The sequence below is a fragment of the Diachasmimorpha longicaudata genome, chromosome 15 (genome assembly GCF_034640455.1).
Source record: "Diachasmimorpha longicaudata isolate KC_UGA_2023 chromosome 15, iyDiaLong2, whole genome shotgun sequence".
Lineage (NCBI taxonomy): Eukaryota > Metazoa > Arthropoda > Insecta > Hymenoptera > Braconidae > Diachasmimorpha > Diachasmimorpha longicaudata.
In genome coordinates this window covers 6,151,597-6,179,131 of record NC_087239.1, presented here as the reverse complement: position 1 = coordinate 6,179,131, position 27,535 = coordinate 6,151,597, and the positions used below count along the sequence as shown (strand labels likewise).

Genomic DNA, 27,535 nt, shown 5'->3' with positions numbered 1-27,535 from the left:
GAAAATCGGTTCGTTGAAGTTATCGATTATATTTTGGTTGAGCAGAGAATTATCATTTAATCTGTAAATTCATTTGATTGAATCGAGAGAAATCAGCCGATTAGGATTGGAAATTTTCGACGTTTTTCATAACTTTCTCGCTGTTCTTTCATTTTTCTAATTTTTGAAAGAGTAGAAATTTAATTAAATCCCAAAGGTCGAGTTCTCCGTCGGATCCATAATATCCAGACTCTATTTCACTTCTCCAATACAAACAAATCCCTTTGGCGCTAAAATTTGAAATCCCGAGAGAACTGGCGACCGTAATTTTTCAGTTTTTTAAGACTGAATTTTTATAAATAAAAATTCTGGCACCTGCCTTGAAATCCCCTGATGGAATGCTCTCCTCGTCCTTAAATCTCTCCTGAACGATCCTTCGGCGGGATGAATTTCTACTGAATGCGTGCAGTGAAAGCATCTAGTCGAGCCTGCACCATCGATACCGATTACAACCGATTGGAAGCTAAAGTGGGAGCCAACTGAAGGTGGAAAAGCAGAGTAACGACACAGGCGCACCTGCTTCCGCATCAGGGGACACACCTCCCAGTGGAAAAGAATATTTCCCGATTTCGTTTTGATATCCTTTGTCAAATAATCTAATGCCAGTAAATTTTCACGATTGCATAATGCAATGAACTTTGAAGGCTGAAAGTCCGCGATAAGCGAAAAAATATTGCGATTGATTGGCTCTTTGCTCCCTCTCGATTAATTTTCAATCAGGATTTTTATTTTCACTATTTCTTGAGGCATCTATTTCCGTTTTTTCTTTGTTATTTAACTGATAATTGTAATCAGTTGAATTTAATTCAGCTGAACTGTCGCAAAAAAGAATTTCAGGATTTTTTTTAACGAATGTTTTAGGGTTTTCCTCATTGATTTCGAAATGTTGAAATTGTAGAGGCCTCACAGGTCATAAAATCATTAAATGAACAGTCTAATGATGAACTACAGTTATAGAGAAGGGCTCAAGAAAAAAAACAAATTACTGGAATTTCTTGAGAAACATCAAAACAGAAATAATAGTAAATTCTTCCGTTGCCCTTCCGTAACAGTTGGCCCACTGTCGGCCATTCCACATCTCCCCCCAAGATAATGGCGCTATCTCCACAGTTGCCTCCTCCATGACATAATCATCCCCATGTTCCTGCACTACAATTATTAAAAATTAATGATTCGGTCATTGGTCTCACCGACAAAAGAGTGGACGCGACGAATGATAAATTGTCTCACCTTGGCCGGTTTCCCCAGTGGCCTTGAAACAAATTGTCTTCGCGACAATGTCATAGCCATCGAATTATGTGATATGACTCGGTAATACCTCAAGTATTTTCTCACCGGATTATCATATGAGTTTAACGAGTTAATTACCCCGTGTACTGCGAGTGTATTTTATTTTTTATTTCGTTTGATTGTCGGTTATCGCTGATCGAAGGGAATTGCTGGATAGTCTGATAGTGCTCGAGTGTTTTTCCATCGATACAAGACCGATCATCATCGACTATTGGCGGTGATCGTTCGATTTCCGGGTTTTCAGCTGCAACGGGATTATTTTATTTCATTACAGATCATAAATTTCGAACGATTCTTCGAGATCGTATGGTCAATAACCATTTGTTGTATCGTTGGATTGGATCTGGGTTGGATGACAACGAAACGATAGACTCGTTTGACTGGATCAGAGAGAGTGGTGTGGAAAAGTGGACCTTGTTAGGAAATTCCAGTCGAACTTTACGGTCGAGGGTGCACGTGGGTGCAGGAAGGACACGAAGAACCAGTTTTTTTGGTCACGAGGGATAAAAATTTGAATTTCATGGCTTGTTGACTACAAGACGTGAAAAATCCAACTGGTCCTAGGGACAATTGCCTCCGCATAATCAACGGCTGCCGATATCGATCACTCAATCGCAGTCACGTGATCGTTGTCACAACGAAATTGTAAATCTTTAGGGAAAAATCATTTTCCGAAATTTCAATTTCAGTCGTCAATTTTTTTTATTTTTTACCGCTCATGCGAGAATTTCATTCCCATTAAAATGATTCTTTTCCATAGAGAGGGGAATAGCCATTTCAATTCGATAGAATTCCCATGTTGATTTCAACCGCCAGTTCAATGGAACAGCGCGGAAATTGGCCGGAGGAAACGTGCGTTTTCATTAGTCCCTGACTGCAACCAAGAAGTCGATAACGTCGATATAGGCAGATGAATTGGGAATTTCGTTTCACTGGATGAGAGAGAAAGAAGTTTTCGTATCTTTCCTATCACTTTGTGTTCGATATTGTGAGAGTGCTTTTCGTGAATTTAATATCTGTTTCTGCATCCACTTCAGTTGCGGAAAATATGAATTGTGCACTGACGCATGAGTTTTCATGCGAATGAGTCCATTGAATAATTTGGGATTTTTTCAGAATAACTGAGACTGTCAATTTGAGGAAATTATTCTCGTAGAAATATTTCTGACCGATTTCTTCCGCGATTTTTCAGGAGAATCACCGGGATATTTCACTGGCGATCCCAAACTGATGAGATTTTCAAGAATTGTCGCGTCTTTCGCTAATCACCGTGCGTCAAAGTTATCAAGATTAAGGTGTTATCAACTCTGATTTCGTTCGCAAGATTTTTTATAGAATTTTTCCACTCGGGAACGATCGGTTTCGTCGAAGGAATTCTTCTCGTGAGAACAGATTGTCCAGAAATCCGGGGGATTGTGCATAAATTATGTAATATTTGCACTAATGTTTGCGCAATTAACCGAAGAATGCGGGGAGGTAGTGGATGTTGGAATGCCGAAAGCAAGACCGACAATGAAAAAACCATTGGATTGTCTATGCTAATGTGCCATGAACAATGTACCAGGTAAACGTCTTGCATGCGTTGCTGGAAGTTCAAGTGCACTTTGCTAAATGCCGGTGTGAAGTGCAAAGTTATTTCAATTCGCAAGGCCACAAGTGCGATATGATAACGCGTGGTAAGGTTTAACGATGCCATTTAGAAAATGTGAGTAGTTTCGGTAGTGAACGAGTAATTAACCGATGAAATTTCCTGCTGCAGTGGCTTGTTGTTCGAGAAAGTGCGTGTGCCCATAAAAAATGCATTTACACAACTTAAATCTGGGGATTTTTTCTCATCTCACTGGGATCCCGACAACAACTTAATTTAAAACGAATAATTACTGATTTCCCTATTTATATCGTGATTCCATTGGCCGGGAAAATTGAAGAAAATTTTGAGATGTGATCACTCTCCTCTTGCTCTGGTGAAAAATTACTTTAATTTGCATCAGATTTTGTTGGATGAAATCAAACGACTTTTTAATGTCATTCTGATAGAGACTCAATTGGTAATTAGTGACGATTGATTTTCCCATGTGGGTCGTTAGTGTAACAGTTTTCAAAATAAAAATTGGAAATGCGATAATATTTTTACTCTTCATGTTTCCTGGGGAAAACATTTGTTTGTTTATCTGCGGAATTTCTTGGGTGGAATGAAAGAGATATTAGCTGGACTTCAATAACTATTTATGACTCCGTAAAGTGGTAAAAATATTTTCGAGGTGAGAATCCAGAACTGTCGACCGCAGTTGCGCAATTGTTTAAATAATATTGTAAAGTATTTTTCCAGAATATCATCTATTGTTCGATAATGACGAACATGACATTGGCGTTGAGGGTAATAGACTGCGTCGTTGCTCCTAAATATGAAAAAAATGAAAATAATTATTTTTAAATCACAAATAAATCGTTTATCGTTAAAAAACGAAGACTTTATTAGCAGGAAATGATCGAGTGGAGGCATGAGTCATTGAATTGTAACAATTTATCGTTTATTTGCGATAAAATAATTTTGAGTCAAGTCTATCTCATAAATAATTAATATAACAACCAAAAATACTTGAATAGAACAAAAAAAATCCTCTGGTTATAGCCAGGAGAGCGAGGAGCTTTTTAATTACTTCATCGAATAATTATCCACCGGTTAATTAGGACTTGAAGAGCTATCTTGTCAGCAACAAGTGCTTTATTCGGACGTGAGGCAGAAGCCCAAGTGATACGTTGTCTCTTTCGGGTCGTGATCTGTCCGTAGCAGAACATCTCCACTATGTGCCTAGTCCCTGACGTAATTACGTAATTATCAATTATTTAATTGTTCGAGGAATCACTTCAGTGAGCCGGAGTCACTCCCGTAGGAGAGGAATTTGTACGAAATGAGCGAAATTTTGCAGAACGTGAAATTTAGGAAAAATAACAAGGGAGAGGAAAATGTAGTTATCGGAGTTCATGTGACCTTTACTTTATCAATAGATATCGATCTTTAAAACTCTGAAAAATGCTCATTCATGTCAAACGTTCCTTTTTATTCCGCAGTCGATAGCGATTTTTTTTTCAATTATTCTAGACTTCGATTTCAGACGTATATTTTTGGATTTTTATGGTTGATAACTCAATTTTAGATCGGGTATTATCATTGGCAGATGACACTCTTCGTGAGCATGAATTTAATCGTTTGATATTGAATATTAAAATTGTCAGAAACTATTCGATAGGTCGAGGAAGTTATTTTAGATTCAGTGAACTCTCTCTGTCGATATCAATAGCGTGATTTTTTATTGTACCAGGCAATATCGTTATTAATTTTGCAACATTGTTAATTCCCGGAATCTTCATGAATATGGAATACCACTCAGGGTGCGTGGAATATTACCCAGTGCTGGGGTACTTACAGTTGTGTTAAGTTGGCTTGAAGGGGTAAATTTGAACAATAACTTATCGACATTATGAATTTATCGCTTGAGAATACTTATTACGCGAGAGTACGACGGTTTATTACTTTATCTTAATACATCTTAATTGGAGTGATACAAAGTCTTTACGATTTAATGTTCCCAAATTTTTTTAGAAAACTCTTTCGATTATTTTGTATTCAACTGGAATCAAGATAAATGTTTAACAAATATTTTGACCACCAGGGTAAAGTTACAGTGTCAGAATTTTAGAAATTTTGCAGAATTTTCACTAAATATTTCTCTGTGCGGAAAATTATCGTACCACTGAGTAAAATTCCCCCCCCCCCCCGGAAATTATCTATCCGTTCTTGACAAATTACCCAACCATTGGATAACTCTTCTCAAACCGTTAGATAACTCTTATCAGGCAGTTGACAATTTTGCTGACCGCTACGATATTTTTTTCCAAACGATTGGGTAATTTTTGCTGAATTACGTTCTCTATATAAATATTCGGAATTCCGCAGAATGACTCCTGGTAATTTCGTAATTTTTATCTGGATCCCAGTTGATTCCGTATCGGTGAGTGAACTGCGAGTTCCGTAATTTTTACTGAATATTTCCCTCCGTGTGGCCGAGCGCAATTAAGAAGGAAATAATTCACTCGGTTGAACTATAAACGAGAAGGCATTTGCAATTTACGAACGCGTTGGGGTTTCATTTAGCTCTGTATATGCGCATTTGCAAACCGCATTTTAAATAATACATCGATTGTTTATGTTTCGTCACTTAGGGAGTATAATTCAGTTACGTTGGCACGTGCCGCACTGACGGAAATGTTCGATTATAAATTCAGCGATAACGCAGTTGATCTAAGACAACAGATATTAATCTACCTGACATTTTATATAAAAAACACACGAATTAAATTATTCTCAAAATTTCTTGGGATCGCTCGCTCACAAAAATTTTTCTGCGTTGACAACTGCTTCATTAAATTATCAACTTGGCATCCACCACCTCAGATGTCAATTTTGTCTTGTGATCGAAGGAATAACCTCTTTGAGGTCAAACATACCAGGCATTGGGTGTCGTCAGATCTCGCGCGTGACTGTCCACCAATCAGTGAGAATGAAAATCCGTTCCTCGCTCCGCATTATGATAATAAAGTGTATACAATGGATTTTAAATTTCCCGTGGGTCAGAGGGAGGGGAGAGGGACTGGTATTTGCGTGCGACTTTGAGGATTACGAGGGGCTTGCCTCAAAATCGGTCATGGAGATAATCAGGTCATGAATTGGTGTATGATGAAATTTGAAAAAGTGGGAAACGCATGTGATGCCCCCTGGGAAATCGAAATTCTCAGATTTTCTTATCTGTTTGTGTTCTTTTTTAAAGTGTTTATGACGATGGCAAGTGTTGAAATGTTTTTAAGCGGAAAAACATGTGGATCAGACCGACAGAACAATTTATTCATTCATTCCTTCATTTTTTCGAATGTCACCGATGCAATTAGCCAGAAAATTTGCAAATGAAAATATGCAAAAGCAGTGCATCCGATCGGTACGATACCGACCTGAGGGTATCCCTACTTTAAGGAGACACGGAACAGCTGTGTCAGTGCGAACATTAGGAGTCAGTGAATCGCAGTAGAAAAGGCCATTTTATAGTTCCACACAGACATAAAAATTCCGTTTCTACTTAATCCAAATTTTCAAATTTTTTTTTTACATTTCATGAAACGCAATACGTTGTATACGTGACTAAGTTGACAGTCCGTCAGCCAGTCACAATGAACCGCGATAATAAATTTTATAAAACGGTTTGTAAGCGCTGCGGAGGGGGAGGGACATTTGTGTGACCTAAGTATTTCCGGGGGCTCGTCTCCGAGATAATCACATCATTCTTTTGGTTATGACGAAATTCATGTGTGAATGGAATGCGTGCGTGCCCTCAGGCATATTAAATTTCCCCGCTCTTCATATCACTTGTTTGCGATCGTCGTTATATCGTTATGAGAACTTTGAAACGGTCAAATATTTTTGAATGACGAAATTCTCGAGTGATGAAATGTTCTCCTCATTGTTGGTAAGTAACAGCAATTGTGCGATGAAAATGCAGCTTCCGGAGCGAAGGCGGAGTTCACCTGATCGTTAAAAGAAATTATCAATAAATTAATCAATGTCGTCATCTTTGATGAAGATTTGCTTAATGAACGTTGACGGAAAAGTCGTGGAGAAGTCTATCGACCTAGAAGAAGTCACGTAGGCATCGCACACTGAGACTTTCATTTTTTAGCTTATTCTACTGCGTAAAAAAATTAATCTTGATGTGATTCACGGGATTATTATTAAAAAAAGATAAAGACATAAAGCATATACTTGTGTCTAGAATAAAATCCACGTGGAGTAGAATAGAATGATTTTAATCACCAGTAAATTAAGATCGTTAGAGGATCATTAGAGTGAGATTAATAAATTTTTAATTTATTGTGAAGCTCTGGTTTCAAGCTTTGACATTAAAAAAATTAACTGCACTGAGCCTTTTTGGACTTATGGATTCTTGATCAGTCCTGACAGTGACCTGACCGGAACTTTCCCGGGGAATCGTCTCGTATCGATCCCAAAAAAATATTGAGTCCAGTCCCGTCTCGATCTCGTCACTAAAATTAATTGCAAACAACAAACAAAATATTTTCCATTTTGCATTTCATGGATCGCACATTTCCGTCATTTTCCCTTCCCATTTCGTCATTGCTGAACGTAAATAACCCCTGATCTGCGTCAAGCACGTGGCAACGTTGACAGAATTTGCAGAAACAGAAACGAGATCAAAGGGTTAAAGTCCGGAATTCGATTTATTGTATTCACTAGGTCGTTTGCGCGCGTCATTGAAGGCTCGTCTCTTATCAGACTAATCTGTGTACACGAGCGATATGAGGTTACGATATCATAAACAGTCAATGATGTTTGTGTGAACTGAGTCGAGTTAACGAGTCGCTGTTCATTATCAAAATTTTTCGATCCCAATAACATGTCTCATAATCGTCAATTACACCCGACTTTTTTGTGGATTTAATTGAGAACCAAATCAGCGAATCAATTTATCACTTGAGACGTACATAAATGATTTATTAACTCTTTGTTTAGTCACATAATTTTTTTAAAAACTTCATGAAGTTCGTAGAATTTTTATTTCGGAAAGTTTGGAGTTTTAAATATTTTTTTTCGATTGCCGACACGTAACGAAAAATTTATGAGACATCTAACGGTTATTTTGAAATCTCCCTTATCAATCGCCGTCAAATATGATCCCCAGAGCTTTACTTCCTGACCATCGGAGGACAACGCAACGATCCCCTAAATATGGTACCGGATGGGGTGAGAAAATAAAAATGATTCTCAATTATCAATTTACAGATCGATACTACGATCCTTACCATCATTTCTAATCGATATTTCCTTTCTTCTCCCCTCCATAATAAATCGACCCCTCGCAGTATAAAACCTCATCCCCAAATATGCGATTCCGGGTCTCGCAGGTTTTTGTAATTTTTATTTTCACGTTTCAAAAATATTTCATACAAAAAAAGTTCCACTACCTTAAATGGCACGTCATGAAAACGATTATTCAAAAGTATCGAACCCCCTCGATATTCTAATTCCTCCCATTGTCCCCCTCAGGTCCCTCCTCAGGTAAAACACGAAAAAGAAGGATCAAGAGACCGAGACATCAGGGGAGCGTGAACCAAAGAGAAAAATGGCAGAGGAGGTAGCGCTTTTTGGCGAGTTGTTTAAAAGTCAGGGGTAAAAATTCGCAACACGTTCTACAGTCGAGCTTTTATTCCCACCACGTTCACCTATAGTATATACAACGTCGCGTGCTGTGTTGGAAAGGGGTGGGAAAGGTGCACCAATACACCGGGTGTCAACTGAGCGGCTCGGCGTGTCGAAAAAAAAAGGGGTGAAAAATTTACGAAGGGGGTGAGAAACGAGGAGAGAGCGAAGAGAGAGGAATGGATGGAACTTCGTCAGTGCTTTAAACGGGTTTTGATTAAAAATCTTCTCTCGAGTTGCAATGCAACGGGTTATGCAGATGATACTCTTGTCTTTGTCTATTGGGAAGGTCTGAGTCTAGGGTCCAGATTAAGAGGGCGCGTGTATTGTGTGGGTGTATCGTGACAGGACCGGAGATTAATCATTTCGGGGGACAAATAAATTATTTGATAATTCGGGGGAATGGAGACATTTTTCAGTTGACGACAACGAGTGACGGATCGATTGACATTGATTAAATCATCGGAGAGAGAAAAGAACATTATTTAATTTTGTTGTAATTGATTTAGCGATTTAAAATTCAAAATCAGGGACTATAGGGGGGAGGGGCTATGGTTCGTGGAAAAAGGCTCCAAAAAATATTCACCATCTCATCCCTCATATATTCACCATAATCAAAGTAAACGGGGCAAAATGGGCACTTTTGTGTAAGTCTTTGAAGCGTCTTCACGTCCAATATTCAATTTGAATGACAAATAAGAAAAATAAATTTCTACTCTGAGTTTTTCCTTTGAAAGTTTCTTTTCAGAGAAGAGGATAAAACATCCACCACCATTTTCCTTATTTGTGATTCAGTACCGTCCGGAGGCCATTAAATATCACGATGGATTCCAGCGATAAAAACCCTGGATTTAACATTTCTTGATTTCATCTAAAGGTTATGGTAAAGAGAACTTTGAAATACATGAAATTCAGGTGAAGTGAGAGAAGATGAATAGAGTGGAATATTCAAAGGAAAATGGAGATTCTCATTTCGGGTATAATACATGACAGGTAAGATGTAATTTAAGGGTAAGTGATGATACTTCTTCTGTCTCTATAATTTTAAATGAGAAAATTCGCAATTAAATGACTTCGCGTTGATTTTTCGCGCTTCTTACGAAAGAGTCAAATAAAGATGGAGGAGACAGACAGAGGGAGGAGCAGTAAACAAATTCATATAAATATAGAATAATTTTATGCAATAAAATGAATATTCCAATAATGTCGGCCTATCCATTACCTGAGAACCCGGATATCTCCGAATATTTAATATTCTCATTCCATTATGAATATTCACGTTCTATCGCAGTCATAACTGCACACCATAAATACGATTTGCGAAATGATTCCGTAAAAGTTCAACATCCTTGCGATCTCAGCTTGAAACACTCGCAAAACGAAGCCGAAGACCAAGGGAAACTTCTTGAATACTGCAGTGTCTTCCTGGAAAGTAGCTGGAGATATTTAATTCAGCAAAGAGCACCAACAATTTCAAGGAGTCACGCTACCTTTCCAGGAACCTCTTTTATCTCTTGATTAATCAAAAATTCATCAGCTTAATTTACAAGATATGATCGATACTACTTCCATCTGTGCAAGACGAAGGTACATTTTTTTACATTAAAAATTTCAGTCGATCGTAAATTAAATATTTTTGAATTCACCATAAATACCCCAATCAACGAAAAATTAATCGAGTTAATTTGTGGGATCGATTAGTCGATGATGTCATCCATTTACAATGAAGACTCATTTCCAACGTTAAAGACTGAAAAATCCAAACTTTTCGAAATTTTAATGAAACTTCTTTCATCTTTTACACATCCCCCACCCCCTTCAACCCCCGGTGAGTAATCATGCTGATTCAGCCAGTGTGTTCACCGCACGTAATTGAAAAACTTGATCAATGTCGCATTACTACCACTAGATTCGTCCGGGTCTAACGTAGAATGAATTCAATTATCGGTGGGTGAAGGAAAAGTTTTTCCAATACTTTTCCAAGATATTCGTGAAGCTCTTTGGCCAGCGTCTTCTCGCCTGTTCCTCTCTTATCGAGTATTCTCTGCCCCTCAGCAAATCACTCCCCTGTGTCCCTGGAATGGGAAGAAGGGGTGGAAGGGTGGAGGGTGGAATCTCCCTTTTATATCGCAGCGAATGATGGCGTCTACAAAATCGCGATATGCTCTTTACCTTACGACTGGTTAATGAACGAGTGCTGATAACGGTCTTAATTAATTCCTCGCTTTGAAACCTCGGAGGGAGGTTGAGAAGTTGAAAGGAGTGGTGATAGCTTTTTTTCCTTCGCATTGTTTATTAGCCGAGAGTGACCCTTTGTCAGGGGGGGAGGGGGACAATACAAAAGTCGGGTAAATGAACTGAAAGAGCTAATGTTGGAAATTGAGATACTTTTGTTCCCTTTTTTCCGGTGGATGAGAGCATTTTATTGGTTAATTAGGGAATTGGAATTTTTTTTTGAGGCGAGATTAGGATTTAGTTGAATGTTTTAGTAGCCGGGGGAGTTATTACTCTTCTCGTGAATGAACAATCGATTGATAGTAACTTCACAAAGTTTTATTTTATAACATTGAAAATTTAAGTCATCACAGAATCGTCTGATAAGACTCCAGTGGAAGATTCAAGTTTTTCCTGTGATTCTGGATAATTTTATGTTTCCATAACTATTTACAACCGAGTGAATGGAGACACTTCGCATTCGATTGCTCGAGGGGCAGAGGGGGAGGGACTAGACATCGTTGGATCATTCAATAAAGATGTTTGTCTCGAATTACAGCAATTTTCAAGTTTTCATTTGTTCGATTTGTTCGATCGATCGTAATGGAAGAACAAATACCAGTGATTTTGAGCAGTTAATAGTTGACGTCGAGCGAGAGAACTATAGAAGGGTTGAACTATAGAAACGTGGTTTATAGGAGTTGTGGGGGGGAAATTAAAGGGTGGAAACTTCTGAAGAGAAATGTTATCTAATCGTCAAGTTGGTTGTCGAGAATTGTTTGTTCAAGTTGCAGCGTAATGTTGCTGTGTGGAGTAAATCTGAGCCTCGGATTTTCTCTCGTATTTCTGGGGGAGGTATTGAACCGATTTCGTGGAGGGAAAATTCCCACAAACTTTTCGGAGGATTAGAAACGTCATGGGTTCGAGATTAATTGAGCTTCGGTGAAATCCATAACACGACAAATTATTCCGCAAATTTTTACTATTTTTTTAAATAAAAAAAATCCTTAAAAAATGGGGTATTGCTAGTGTTTGAATTTTATAGTTTTTTCTTGTTATAAAATGTCACTCACCTCATCCTCCCCCAGCATTCCAAAAATCCCCCCCCCCCATTCCCGGGAACCAAAATCCACCCCTTATCTACCGGTCCAGACTCATCGAACCAAATGCTCGTCCACGTGCCTCCCTGACGGCCAGTCGAAAGGTTAACCGAGCGAAATTATTTATGTCCATTGGTAAAAAAACATTTGCCTTTATCTAACCCCCGCACAGTCCACACACAATACACCGAGTCGATTAATTTACTCACATGCGATATCAAAGCGCAATGTCGAGTGGTACGATAGCGGTGTGGAATAAAAAAAAATCATGAACGAGACCGAGGGAGAAGAAAACTTGAAAGAGATGAAACGAAGGGGATTCCACTGTATATTCTACCCACACAGAGTCAAGTGGAGGGGAGAGAATCCATTCCCTACGGCATTAATTACGTCGTGAAACGCTCGTTCCGTTGTATCACAATAAAAATGCAAAATTCGAAGAATCGGAGGTTGAAGTGTGTACACACAGGGCATTGAAAAATATGTACTCCAATGTTTGGTGACTAGCCACCCCCTTCCACCCTCTAAACCCCACCCCATCAACCCCCGACCCCTTTTTTCCAATATATATTTCACTGCATTGACTGCTGCGCTTGTTGGAATGAAAAGAGGGAGTAGGGTATAGGAAGGGTTGCCATTCTATCGAATGATGTGACCAGTCCATATTCACAGTGAGTCGAGTACTTCGTGAATTACAATGCTAAAGGGATATGAATTCTTCTGCACTTTTACTCCACCCCCTACCGCAAAATTTCGTACAAACGTCGCACTCGACGTTGATGTATACTACTGTGTTGGCGAATAACTCGTTGAAAAATCGATTATTCCCTCGATATTCAATTTTACGATAAATCGTGGGAGCTCCTAGGATGGGGTGTGATGGGAAATGGGGTGGGGGGTAATGGTGGAAATGAACGAGGGAGTATTTTACGGTGTTCGCGTGATATTTTGAGGGGGAGGGGGAGTAAATTATGCGGAGTATTTTTCTTTGAGGGAATTGGATTGATTTTTGGTGTTTGTTTCGATGTTTGGGGGGAGGTGAGGGACCCCTCCGGTGGCTGCGAGGGGAGGGTGTAATTACGAAAACTAGAGACGAACTGAAATTGAAAATGATCAAAAGACACGATCTCTTATTGCATATACCCAATAGTCAGAGAGGAAATGACGAACGGTCTCCTAGGAATCCAACCGAGGACAATTTCTTCTTTGAATGAAATCCACCATCGGCGTTTATTTTAAAGCCGACGTATGTTTTTTCAACAGTAGATCGAGCGGTTTTTTCAAATTAAAGAAAAGCAGTCTCTGTGGACTTTCGCCAGTACTTGAGGGAACTACATAATCCAATATTATGTAGATTGTACTTCCAATAAAAATTGGAAACTCGATTCATCCAAAATTATCACCAAACCCCTGTCCATTTTACCATCCCCCAATTAAAGTTTCTCTCAGCCGCAGGCTCTCATAATGAATCAACAATTCCAACCAGTCCCCAGCCGAATGTCCCGAGACCACCAGAACTCTCAAATATCCAGTTCATTTGGTATCCAAACAGTGAACAATAAAAAAAAAATTACATTTCCCCATACGCCGTATCCGATTCCAATTACCACTCACTCATTACACCTGTTTATATTTGTTCATGTAAAGGAATAGTTAGTAATGCAGTTCTATTCCATGGCTGGCACGTGACTGCTGGAAATTATGGAAAATTCATGCAAAACATGCAACTCGATAACGTACTCAACCCTCATATGTACACCCCCTCCCTCTTCTTCAATTTCTCGAATCGTCCAGATTAATTTTGTATTAAGGTTTTTTTTCTATTGTCAATGTTTATGGAGATATGGAAGGAATACGATTAAGTCGCGAAATCCAATTGTTTAAACAATACTGGGGTGAATTTAGGGGGAGGGGGAGGCGAGTTCTTCGTCTCTCTCTTCCTTAACATCAATATAAGTGATGGAAACAGAGGAGAGTTTAATATAAATTTTTCGACTCAAACAAACCCCTCACCCCCGGACCACTATACGATCATCTGTAAACGCCTGGCGCCAGTCTCCCTCCGCCCCTTCGAAATGTCATATTTGTGCGAAGTTTATCCGTTCAATTTGTCACCAAAACGCAATTGTATTTATGGGAAAAGGCTGGGCCATGGGGGCCATAAAATTTCTTCACCGGAAGATCTTCACCCCCTCTCACCCTCGCCATTGCGTTTCGATATGCGCCGATTGCGCTCGGGAAAAATAAAAATGAGGGTGACTTTATCTCTCGTCTTTTCCACCCATTCCAACGGAATGGGGATTCCCTGGAATAGCGACGGGTGTCACGGAGAGAAATAGACAAGGAGGGGAACAAAATATCGGAGGAAAAAAAAAAAGATGAATAGCAACGATTGGACCATGACTCATAGCCGCGTACGTACCCGATGTCATATTGTAGAGTCGAGCTATTGCACGGCCCGTTGCCTTTCGTTCGACTTCAATCGAGTTCGAGAATTCGGTTTGTGCAATGACGCGCACACACGGCGTCCTTGGGCAGGAACAGGAGATGTGGAATTGATGAATTCATTCGAGATGACAGGACTTGGGTGATCAATGGAGTGGGAGTGTTTGGGGAAATTTTGATTTTTAATTTTGCGGTTGGGGGGGTTGGAAAGAGGGGGATATTTTCCCGGGAGTCATGAAAGACCATTTGCCCACCCCCCACCTCAGGGTACCTGACGCGGGTTCTGAGGCAGTTTTCCGATGATTTTTTTCCACCCGAAAAATGTTAGTTGACTGATTGCAGACGTTTGACAAATTTCCTTCTGCCAGATGCGGCAAATATTTGTAGATTAGTGAAATTCCCGCAGACTAAATCGTAAGGGAAACGAGTATAAATACGTTATACGTTATACACCTCCGTTGACGATAAATTTTCCCACCGCAGTGTCACTCTCCTCAAGACCACACACTAGGATGCTTTTCATTAATCAGCGGGTGGTCTTCCAATAAATCTTGTCAGAGCGGAGAGCGCCAGCGTCTTTATTAGAAATTATGCTACACTCGAGAGTCAACAATCATTTGACAACAATCATTTGTCACCAGTCATTTCGTCCTCGAATTAATTTTGCGAATTTTCCACTGGTACCATATGATGGTAAAGGGCTTCTGACCCCGTTGGCTTCACTGGGATTCCCCGGATGGACTACTCTAAATTACAATCGAACTGATATCCTAATCCCTCACTGCAGGTGGCGCCACCGCTCCCTCCCCCTTTAATTAATCCCCTCCCACCCTCCTCCCCTCCCCAAATGAAGGTAAGTGTAACAAATACCGTCTGTCGAATCATGAGAATCCCAATTATGTGGTCAAACAGAATTGCCAGTCCCGCCCGTTCGACTCCCAATTACGATTGTTAATTCGAAAATTTTGTCCGTATACATGCGATGAATCGAATGACCAAGCGACACATACAATGAGGTGGGGGGATACAATGAGTATGCAATGAGTGCGGAATAGTCAGCCAATGGTGGCACAGGTTGGGAGGGGAGAGAGGGCTTAATTGAGCTCATCTGATTTGCATGTTAGTTAAGGTTTTTACTGGACTAGGAAAATTCACCCAGGTCAATACGTGAATTGCACCAATCAACGCTCCGGAAAATCAGATAAAGACCGCTGCGGTGAAGGAGTCAGGAGGGGGGAGGAAAAAAAATAATCATGGGATTACAATTTTCATTATCTATCAACCATTGAATTTTTTTCGTTCGACTATTAGAGCAGGGGATCAGGGGAGATAATTGAACGGCTTCGTAATTGTTATCCCGTCCGAATGGGCGAATACAGGTGGTTCAATTTTTAGTTCGATTCGGGGGTCGATGAAATTAATTAGGTAATTATGGAAACAACGTTTTAAGGTCGGTGGAACTAATGAGAAGGTCCAGGACCGCTTCGAAAAATTATTAGGGGAGGGTGGACTACTCTGGGCAGTTGCAATTCACAGTTTTCAACCGAAAATGTTAATAAAAATTATCTGATTAGATCCTGTGATTCTAATTCTCTCAGAATTTTTTTTTCTGTAATTAACGAGCACATATTAGGGAACCAAAATCACTTGCAATAGCAGAACTATCGGAAAAGTTTGGCAAATATAAACTCAGCGAGAGGGGCATGTACCTTGTTATGCATTTTCACATCTTTTCATGAGGTTCTCCAAAGTATATGGACCCTTCTCCCCCCTTCTCTCCCCCTACAGCCCGTATCGGAGGTCGTCTGTTGCCCTCAGGCATACCACAAACAGGCTGTATTGTGCTGGGTTGAGGGCCGCAGGAGGGAAGGAGTTGCTTGAAAAAGGGGGATATGGATTCTGGAAATATACCAGACGGAATTCACTTTACAATTCTATTTTTCGCATCTGCATTCTCTCCTCCCCCTCCCCTCACCCCTACATATTCCTACTGAATAGAAAGCAAATTGTAGTTGATAGATGGAGGCACTGTATTGAGGTAGACTAGTGTGTATGGCTATTGGTAGTAAATTGAACGAGCTTTCCGGCCGGTCTTCACAAAGAACCGCCATTGGAGCGCGACATAACCCATGCAGTTCAACCCATGGGAGTGGCGATTACGTGGGCAATGGTCGTATGTAAAAAGGAACATGGGTTACTGATCGAACATGGCGGATTGATGGTTGTAATCGATTATTTCGGGGTCATAATCGACTGTGGGATAATCAGTAGTTGAAGGGAAGAGTATGAGAGTGATTGATAATCTATTTAACCTCAGGTGTAATGAACTAGTGTCGAGACTACCCTAGTTGTGGGTGAAGGGGTGGAAAATGTATTTTAGGGGTTGAAAGATAGAAAAATTTTGTGAATTTCGGTATCTTGGAGAGTCGTTGTTGACGAACCATCGATATGGTCTTTAAAAATGGTCTTGATGAAGTCTGGGTAATTGAATGAATTATAAATAGTAATTGAAATAAAATTTTGCGAACCGTACACGAGCGCCGAAAACTTCAGGCATTAATTTCGAAACATTGACCAGAATGTTCGTTGAAGAAAGACACAACTGGGATTTGGATAAGCCCAGAGGGTGCGGATATGAAACTTTGAAAAGACCTGTGGAAAAGGACAGACATAGGGGGTGAGTGAGGGTAAAATACGTTGCAGAAGGAAAGAGGCTTAATCAAGGCCAGCACAGGGGTCTCACATACCCCAACATACCCTCCTACTAATTTTGTCTATTTCATGAGTCCGCGCACACCGCGCTCCTCACCAATTTTCACCCAGGAAAATTAATTCATCGAGGTCTTAATACCCTCCGCCCTTCTCCAACTACCTCAACGCAATACCCCAAAACTCCATTGTAATATACGAGGAACATAAGGGGCTAATAATCCAACACGGAGACACGAATTAATTACAACAATTAATTATTAACCCGGAAAATTAAATATTTACCCAAAAACTGTCCCCTAAATATCGCACCCGCGCAACAATGACAATCGTTCGTGAATAATTTCCTATTTTCCCTTAAAAAAATCTGATTGAGGTATCAGATAACAGAGTTCTCGAAATAATGTCAGTCCAATTTTTCACCCAAATCCCCTCCTTTATTCTCCAAGGCCGGCTAAAAAGCTATGCCTCCAAGAGATATTTTATCTCTGTTAATTTGTAACTTAAGCCCAGTGATAATAGATCGCATTTCCCTTTTTCGCAATCTTTCGTCTGTTTCGTGAGAGGTGGGACCAGAGTATGGGAATGGGATGGGTGACTTGTCCACCCCCATTCCCATTCCCCCTCGCTACATTCACTTCCCCCTCTGGTTTCTCCCTCATCCAGTTTTGCTTCTCATTTTCTCCCTGCGTTATGTTCACGCACACAGAGCCCTTTATCCAGAAAACTGAACTAAACGTCCCCTCCCCCTGGCCCCGAGTCGCTGAGGACTTCTGAATGTTTCCATCCAGTTCGCTGGCTCCCTTGTCCACGGTACCTTTCGCTACATTGCCTCCCCGTTTCTTTTGTTTAATCGCATTCTGCCGCTCGAGTAATTAAAATGCTTGGAGGCTCACTAGGGTTAGCCAATTCTTTTGCTCCTCTTTCGACTCCCAAAGTTCTGTTCATTCTGTCTGTTTTCTCTTTTACGGGGGGTGGGGGTGGCACCAGGAGGGAGGGAGCTTCATCCCCGAGGTTTCAAGATTCTCAACAGTCGGAAAAAGTGAGACAATTGTTTCTTGAATGATATATCGTGACTGTAGAATATTTCGTAGCCAATTTTGCCATTTTTTTTTCAATATTCATAAGGGATGTTTACCCCATTAAAAAAAGTAGTGTCTCCTTTTTTTTAAACGATTATTGTACATTGGAATGTGGACAATGGAATCGAATTGAATTTGATTCAATTAGTTTAAAAGATATAGGGGATTCGTCCTCGTAGGGTGTGTTTTCTACGAATGAGGGGATGTAGACCCGCATGGGTCAGCCGCACTTGCAACGTCGGTAACTTACCCTGATGGATAACTTACCGGCGTATTGTCATTTGTAACTGTTGAAATTACCATCAGGTCAGCAAACAGCTCCGGCAGCAACAGCTGATTTCTGTCATTCCCTTTATTCGTTCCACATTCTACCCTCAACTCACCCCCTCGCCGGCCATTCTGCATGCCAATTGCTCGTTTCCTCTCATTCAAACTGAGCAGTTAATATTCACTCGAGTCAATTTCCTGTTTCTCTCCAGTTGAAAATGTTATCACTGCCTGGCCTTCACTTCGTGAATGAAATCTTCATCTTCAAGTTCATTCCTCGTACGTAGACACAACAACGCGCGTCAAGAATATCAATTCGCTGGCAATAGAGCAATTTGTCTGTCGTCATCATCATTTATTAATCATCAGTTGACTCACCCATTTAAGATAGAAAGTTTAAAAACGATTCAGCATAAAAAAGGGATTGGAGGGAGGGAATGGGTGACGGGGGGGCTCAGCCCCCCTCGCTATTCACCGCTCGGAAATTCCAAAAAAAATCCAACCCCACAATTCCGAAGAGTGTGAATTCAGGACGAATGCAGAAAGGATACATCGTGATCCATAGGTCTCAACCTATGGATGCGTCGGTTCCGGTATCGACCTGCAGGGCGTGTCTCACCGGGGGAATCGCGCACCACCGTCAACCCCAGCCTATCCCACCCCCGTGCAATGTTCAGGCACCCCTTCCTCCCCCCCCCCTGTAGCAATAGAGCGTCGTACCACTGCGATCCTTTCTGTTTCAACCCTCACAATGTCTAGTGACATCTCCACTGCGACACTACCCCCTTCTCATTGCCATTACACCCCCCAGAACCACCCCATGTGAAAGGAAATCCACTTCCGTCGATATTCTATTTTTTTGCACTCAATGATTTTTCCCTCCGAGAAAGACACTTTTATTTATTTTCCCTCTAACTTCTTTCACCCTCAACCCCCACCCCCTCACGGAGTAAGTCCACGAGAGTCCGCAGGGAGTCGATTTATATATTTCTCGCGGTCCCAAAGTGGCAATAATGGAATGGGCGTGCGAGAGAACCGGATCCTGCCCACGGGGAGATGCATCCCCCATTCGAATAGGGGATGGATATTCACTGTTTCATAAATTATTTTGATTTTTTAACATTGGCCCTTGTACATTTGCCACCTGGGGGAATTGAATGGGGGTTGAATTTTTTTTTTTGACAGGCACAGTGTCTTCATCGTCTTCCCTCAACCCCCTCGGTCCCTCAATCACATAATTGTACTGGGGGGTGGCCTCATAAAGGCCAGATGTATCAGTCAAGTTCAAGTTAAACATTTGCAAAAAAAAAGTAAAGTTTTTTCATTCGGGGTTTATTCAAGTTTGTATTATTATAGTCGTTGGAGATTTATTTCATTGTGTGGGCCACTTGAGACTTTATTACCTGCAATATCGACTGAGGGTGTTTTCCCATGGTTATTAGAGTTACATAACTCGTGAAACACTCGGCAGTCCCATTTCACTCGGCTATTCTCTACTTTTTACTTGAGGACCGCTTCAGAATGGAGGGACTGAGGGAGAAAGTTGAAAAGAGGGTGGCTAACTGTTTATGTTTGTTGGTGAAGTGGTAATAAAGGGAAGTTTAGACCGGATATTCACTTGGTGGGGAGAGGGGGGCGTTTTTCTGTTTGGTTATGGTCGTTAAGTTAGTTGGGGGATCATTGTTTTAGGTATTGATGGGATTATTTCAATTTTGGGAATTCAATGGACTGATAAGTCTGTCATTATGACATGAAGGGGAAGATTTTACGATCAATTTCAACTCGGGGTTATTTTTAATTGTTAAAACGTCACATTTGGGGATTTTAATGGAGAAAGCTCATTAGTATTCGCTAGTGGAGTGGTAAAATCATGTGTAATAAGACGGTGGACCAATTTGCATTTTTTTAATTGACAATATTGATTCAACTGAATTTTATCCTTCAAGTGTTTTACCCCTCTTGACATCTGAGCGTGAACTGATTATGATTAATCAGTAATTCCAGAATTGGCATTTCGATTTCAGTTGTATGACTGCAAGGGATCGATAAATATATCAAGCGAAATGAAAGACCGAATATATTCCATGAAAAAATAGTATGAAAAAATTTGATTTGTCGCGACACTCACAAATCAATCAATACTCTCTATCTCTGGACTGGAACAGCTCCGAGAATTCAATTTTTTCACGTTTTTTTTCATATTTTCAATTACAATATTTTGCGTTTACCATTTTTTTCCTTTATCTACACAAATCTCGTTACTAAATGAAACCAAACATTGTTTGCTTTCGGAACAGTGAGCGGCTTGATCGAAAATGCTTTCGTATAATTTTTATGGAAATAAGGGAGATGTTTTGGTTGCATTCAGGGATTCGAAATGGTGACTATTTCTCTGCACTTCACCCCCATCCGCGGCACATTTTCGATAGCTCCCGATTGGAAAATTGTTCGATTGACTCGGAGACTATTCAGCGATTCCTTTTATTGGCAAAAATGGCGGACACTTGACTACATCTTTTTATTCTATTGTGCAGTGAATTATTTATTGTTTCCAGTCAATGGGTGAAGTCCCGGGAGTTCCGAATCTAATTACAAGACCAATAAATGAATCGGCAGTAATAGCGTCGGTAATAAATGACTAGGTATTTGTCTAGAAAGTTTCAATTTCTTCCGAAGGCCAATATTTTCCACTATCGCACCCCTCGGAGAAAAATATGCTCGCAAAATCCAATGGGCCATAATTTCCAGTGAAATGGAATAAGATTATCGATGCTTTGTGCAATAAATATCTATCGGCTGAAATCGGTAGTCGAGTGGTGGAGGGCGGAGGTTAAAATTAAGTTTATGTTCCATCTATGGAGCGTCCTGGCGGAAATCCAAGGGGTGAATGGTAAGGACTATCTGCGAGTAACGTACATTCAACCTTTATACGACCAAAAAATCGGTTTATGCCAAATTGGACTGCAAATCGCATGATTTCGCGAATTCCAAAGCCCTTATCAATCGGATAAATATGGATGCCGTGTCCACAACCCCTCCGCAACACTTCTAACAGTCACACACACCGTAATCGACTCATCGACCGATATTTCTGTTATAACCACGACATAATCGATTATCGTCATGTAGTCTATTCCCATCGCAATGTTTATTACCCCTCGGCTTTCCTTTTAATTACAAATAGCACACCCTGCACTCCTCTGTTTGTTGAATGCTGATCTTCCCAATCTCCAAGGACAGACAGAACGTGGAAAACAAAATGAAGGAAAATAAAACAGCGTGAGATGGGGTGGGGGAGGGAATGGGGAAATAAAAATGAAAGGTATCGACGTGTTCCAAGCAACCGAAGGTTTTTAGAGTCGTTGAGAAAATGTCTTCCATATGCACGAAGTCTCGGAGACACCGAGAGCACAAGAGCGTCGATATTTTTCCCCCCGGACGGTTGTGGAATTGTAGATCGGTACTTTAGCCAAGAAAATGCACGACGAGGGGGAGGGAAAAAAATGTAAAACGCAGGGAAGACCCGCAATATACAACATTGTGTGTACAACCAATACTTGTGGGGGCGGGAGGGGGAGGGAAAGACCTCTAGCTGTAATGGTTGAAACGTTGACGAGGGGTGGGGGTTGACTACATTGAAAAAATCGAATTTTTGGTCCGTTAGATTTCATTGGGGTTGTTTTTATTTCGTTTTACCTTGTACCTCCTCAGACGACATCAATTTCAGGGTTGAAGACTCTGTTTACAAGCGCGGGATACGTGACCGTACGGTTGAATGAGCCTGAAGGATCTGACCTACATGGAATGATGAGGGACTTGGGGAGTGGGGTCTTAAACAAAATGCTTTGGACTTGGACTTGAAGAGATAAGAATTTTAGGGGTTCCCTCGTTTTTTAATTTAGTCCACCAATAATTTCTTAAGACACAAAAATCATTGCTCAACCCATCGAGAATCAATTCACCCTTTGTTCCATCATAAAATTTCCATTAAACCAAAGAACATTTTCATTCTGCCGCATTGCTTACTTTTTCCGTGAATAAAATTTTCAATTGAATAGCACGATGCACCTACACCTCTGGACCTATACGTTTATATCTCTTAATCCAGGCAATATTCCCCTCCTCGACGACGCAATGGCAAAAGACGTGAGGAGTTGGGAGGGCTGACGATGTATATACGAAGGTGATGTTGGAAAATAGGTAGTGAAGGTAGTTGCAGGAAAAGCACAAGGAAGAACCCAATGGCAATTCGCTCGTGCTGTTGCTCTTTCATTTCACGGCTTGGCGCGCCTTGCATTTTAATCAATGTTAACGTGACTTGAGGCAAACAGCCTGTGCTGCCACGATATCCGATGAATATCCTCGACTACTCGCCATTTATTGATCTCGGGATTTGGATAACGCAAAGTCAAAAAATTTTCGGCAGCGGAGAAACCAAAAACACGATTTGAGGACAGGGTGAAATGGCTCGCGATGTTACGGGACGAGAATTATTCGGGGAAATTATCAAGTCAAATGTTCTTACCGACTGGGGAAAGGTAGGAAAATATATAATATTAATTTTAAACGAATTGTTTATAACTAGAAGAACAATAACTTTATGTCTGAGATCGTCCGTTTAGAACTTGAGATTCAATTTTTTTTTTAATGTTGGGAGCTTGTCATGTGTTTATATGCACCATCGTCATGTATGTCGGGTCAAAAGGGTGAACATCGAACTAATGACAAATCAATCATTTATGTTCTTCCTTCAATACTCTCGGTCCCTCAGCAAATGAGTAATCAGTGCAAAATCAGACCGTATCCAACTCCCGCATGTGACGGTGACACACATGGGACGAGGGAATCACGATTGGACGAAGCTAGGGCTCGGCAATACATCGAGTGTGGCCATGTGCATATATGTCCGGGAAAATATCGATTCTACGAAAGCAAACTGTGTCACCCAGGGTTATGCAAAATACCGCTGCCGGTAGTCTATCGCAAGCCAACAATGAGGCTCAATTCCACACTGAGGATCCACTCACCCGTTCTGTCTCCTCGATATATTCGCCATTTGTCTAAATCCAAATTGCCTTCTCCACCTACTCACGAGAAAAAAAAATCTAGTAGATAAACCGAGAGCATTCGGTAGAAAATTCTATTGGATATCTATTGAACTCTGTATTAGATTTCGACTGATTCCATTGATAGGTTCAATCGAAATTATTGTATTGTATTGCAAAACCGCTAACTTACTATTCCTCTCACATAATTAAAAATCGATCACCGAAAGAATTTGAAAAATTAATTAGCAGAAGTATCGACGAGGGATTAATGTTAATTATTTTTAATTACTTATTCATTTAAAATAATTACCGCTTTCAGAGACTTTCAATCACAGAAAAAAGGACGAATTCAGAAGGTCATTTATCCCCGTGATGACAATTTCCGTCGTGCCCGACGATTTTTGTCTCATCGACCTGATTATCTCTCTGCCACAGCTGACGATTTCGTCTTACATTATCGCACAACCTCTCAGTCATTTCCTCCGTCTCTGTCTTCACGTTATTTCCAGTGGTCACGAAGAAAAGTCTCAGTCTGCGGACTTTATGTCGGCTCTTCTTTCATAAGTTTTTTTTCCCGTCCCTGGAAAACTCACTATCTTTGTCTTGCACTTAAACCTCCTGAAATCTTTTGTTCAGTCATTTTAGTAGACAAAGAAACTATTAAAGCTTTTCTACCACTGATGGCTACCATCCAACGACAGAGTTTACATTTCTATTCACTACTGTTCCACTGATCAAAGTGCTTGTCAGTGGCTACCATTTCATATCCTCTCAGCAATGTTTGGGGATGAAGAGGGTTGAAAAAATCCGCTGTTTCAGGCCTTTGAATCCTTTCTATTGTTCTCTATTTCAATTATGGAATGATGGGATTTGGTGAAGTGCATGGGGTCTTGCTGTCTTCATGATTACGAAAGATCAGACACTCGCAGTTGTTTATTTACCCCTCGGATGCAGTTGGCGAATCCATTTATGGCGGAACGATGGTCGATCCTCATCACTTGGTTTCAGAAGTCAATTTCGATCCAGAATTACCCACATTACAGCCCTATGTCCACCTAGAAATGACTCACGCTCCCCTTTATCAACCCACACGCCAATAATTATCGAACTTGGCACCACTTGAGCCGACACCTCAAAAAACTACCATCCACCCCATCTTCAGCGCATCCCCAAAAGGTGGCAAGTCACCCAGGGACATTCAACCTGTCTGAAACCCCAGATAACTCGAGTTTAAAAGTCAAGTGATGCCCTGTGGCAGCGGTAGACCTCTTGTAGGTACATCCCACAGGTTTATTTCCGTCCAAGTTTAGGGTAGAAAGAGCGCACCAGGGGTAGAGATAAAAGGCCTAAAGGTACCAGGATTATAAAGGGCCGGGAGGGTAATGGGGGTGTTGGTGGAGGGGTTTTTGGAAGAGGGACAAGCACGTGGCACGTGTACATAGGCTCACGTCTATGTAGTTTCAAACCGGTGGTTAAATTCACGGGTTGGCAAGTCTAGTTTATAGCCAGAGGCTTCGAATTCTGCTGTAAAGCGAACGTAGCGTCCCAACAAGCTCCCATAAATTCATTAATCGCCCTCGGGCAAGAACCGCTCTGTACGAGACTTGCGCGAGAGGCACAGTATTCCTTGGGTACCTGGAGATTTTGATGAAGGGGCGGTGAGGGGTGAGAATGAGAGGGGTGGTGAGGTAGGGCCGATGGGGGTCTGTAAGCGGGGGAGAGCCAGAAAGGGCTGGTAGGAGCCCTCGGATTGTTCTGGGCTTGGGAGATTTAAGCAAATTGCGATTACTCCGTTACCTAAATAAGATTATTAACCAGCCAGTCTTATTTATGCCTGTGCTCAGGCCATTATTCAGACGAATGGGAATTGTGAAAGTGGGCAATAGTAGATGGGTACGTGAAAGTTACAGCTCCATTGTTGGTGAGTTCGTGCAGACGTTGTAATACGCAATAGGGGTTGAATCCAAGTTAACCCAGTGGATAGTAGCAACACCTCGACTATTTCTCGTTAACGTCCGCTGTTTATATTCATACTGACCTGAAATACGTTGATTTTAATTGAACTCTCTATTACGCACCCCCCGGCCTCTCGGCGATGGGGGGTGAATCTCCATTATCGATTGAGTATCAATGGGGATTAATAGGGTGGGTCTGCGGAGGAGAGGGATAATTGAATTAGAAATATTTTATTCTTTTGATTTTGTCGTGGAATTTGAGGTATCGGGTGGGTTGTCACAGGTGGGGGTAGTTTATTCAGGGGGTGACGGGATTATGGAGGGAACGGTGGATGGGTACGCGTGTCGGGGGAAACCGTAGAACTCTGGTGAACTACAGTCATCCATTTACTCTCATTCTTGAGGGCATGATGAGATTACCTGTGTTATCTCATCCATTAAAACTTTAATGAACTGTTAATGTCGTTTCACGTTCACAAGTGGCCACCGGCGACTCCTGGTGTGCACATGACCTAGTGAGGGGGGACTTTTACAGAGAATCGATCCTGAAATAATTCAGGGGCATTTGATTTTGGGAATAAATCGATTTCGTTGATGTTTACCTGTGTGTGGTAAGGCAGAGATGGATCACAGGGATTGGATTGATCGGTGGATACAGTATCGATCGCTATTTCAGACGTCCGAATATTCGGTTTCCCAGATCATTTTAACTCACTTACCGACGCATGGTAAAGAAGGTCTGGATCATCGATCCTCCTAATGTCTCTCTAGGTCGCCGATAGACTGCACAACTGATCATTATTTGAAACCGTCCCACCGGTATTCCAATTTTTAAATCCTCCCCTCCCCCTTCCCCTCTTCCTCGCTTATTTACATATCATCCAGGTATATTAGCCATATCATCAAATCGAAATTGGATCTGATAGAGACAAAAATCTCCAATGGTATGAGATTGAATGAGTTCAATCTCCATATGCTTATTTTTTTTTTTAAATTCCCCTTCCGATTAGACCAGCTCTTCTGCCCCTTTATTACTGATATGATCTACCCGACACGCCGTGAAATGCTCCTGCATAATCCCCCGAATCCAGGGGGATGGGGTGGAGGGTGTCAGAGGGTTGGCCATACACGATACAACCGTTGGGATTTGCGTCACCGATTTGAATCAGCCTGTGGTTCAAGGAATAAAGATTTCGTTATTTTTTTTTTGTTGCCATTAAGACCTGTCCAACGCACCCCGAGATCTCTCTTTTGGGCCTTGACGAATGGCACTGGCACGAGGACTCAGGGGGCACTCGTTGTTGTAATAATAGTCAATGATGCGGGGGCCTGATGCATTCGTTGTTACACTTATCGCTGAATCTTGAGATACCCCGGAGATATCATCCGGAGGATTGATCACTTCTCCGTCCGCTGTTCAAATCCCCTGGTAGGAGATGACGAACGGCCAACAGTGGGCCGAGGCTCGGCCAGTATTGGCCGACACTGGGCCAGTATCGGCCAATACTGGCCGATACTGGCCCAGTGCTCATCTCCTACGTGGGTCCCTGGCCCATTTTTTCGTTGTTGCGGTACACGGGGACAATTTAAACCTGGGAGAGCCGAATATATTTATTTTTGTCCAGCAAATTTTTGTCTCTCTCTTCGAATAAATTATTTTTACGCACGATATTTCATCGCTGATAAATCATAATTATATCATTTGATATAACGATTGATATGTCAACTGATACGGGAATTTATTTCATTCATATGATGTAGATTCCATAAGTATAAGAAATGGGAAAAGGGCGTGTCGACGGTAGGTTGTCGAGGTTATGCTGGAAAAAAGGGGAGATTGTGAATAAGAATGGGAGATTTCTGGACAATCTGTGGGAGCATCGATGTCCTACAAAACATGAGACCAGGAAGGACAAGTCGGCTTGACATATTTTTCAGGGATCCCTTTGTATTTTCATTTGCGGCCACTCAAGCCCGCTGGCTTCGGACCTACGGGTCCGATGGCATGATATTTTCTTCCTCTCTTCTCTTTTTCATTTATGTCTGCCTTTTTCTAGTTCCGAAGACCCATTGTTGGCTTTTATTACCAGGAGAGAATTCCCACAGCGCCTACAAACGT

The 27,535-nt window shown here is 41.1% G+C and overlaps 1 protein-coding gene across 2 annotated transcripts in view; it reads right to left on the bottom strand.

Annotated features, from left to right (window-relative positions):
• Nucleotides 1-27,535, bottom strand: part of LOC135169578 (facilitated trehalose transporter Tret1) — a 220,185-nt gene that overhangs the window by 6,996 nt on the left and 185,654 nt on the right. The window contains exons 1-2 of one of the 2 annotated variants that reach the window (XM_064134677.1): nucleotides 1,270-1,855; nucleotides 359-1,188 (exon numbers count right to left, since the gene is read on the bottom strand). The exons of the other annotated variant lie outside the window; for it this stretch is intronic. Coding sequence (XP_063990747.1) covers nucleotides 359-457 — 99 coding nt within the window. The 5' untranslated portion in view covers nucleotides 458-1,188; nucleotides 1,270-1,855. Of the gene's footprint in view, nucleotides 1-358; nucleotides 1,189-1,269; nucleotides 1,856-27,535 lie in introns of those variants that run through there. 2 annotated transcript variants of the gene reach the window in all.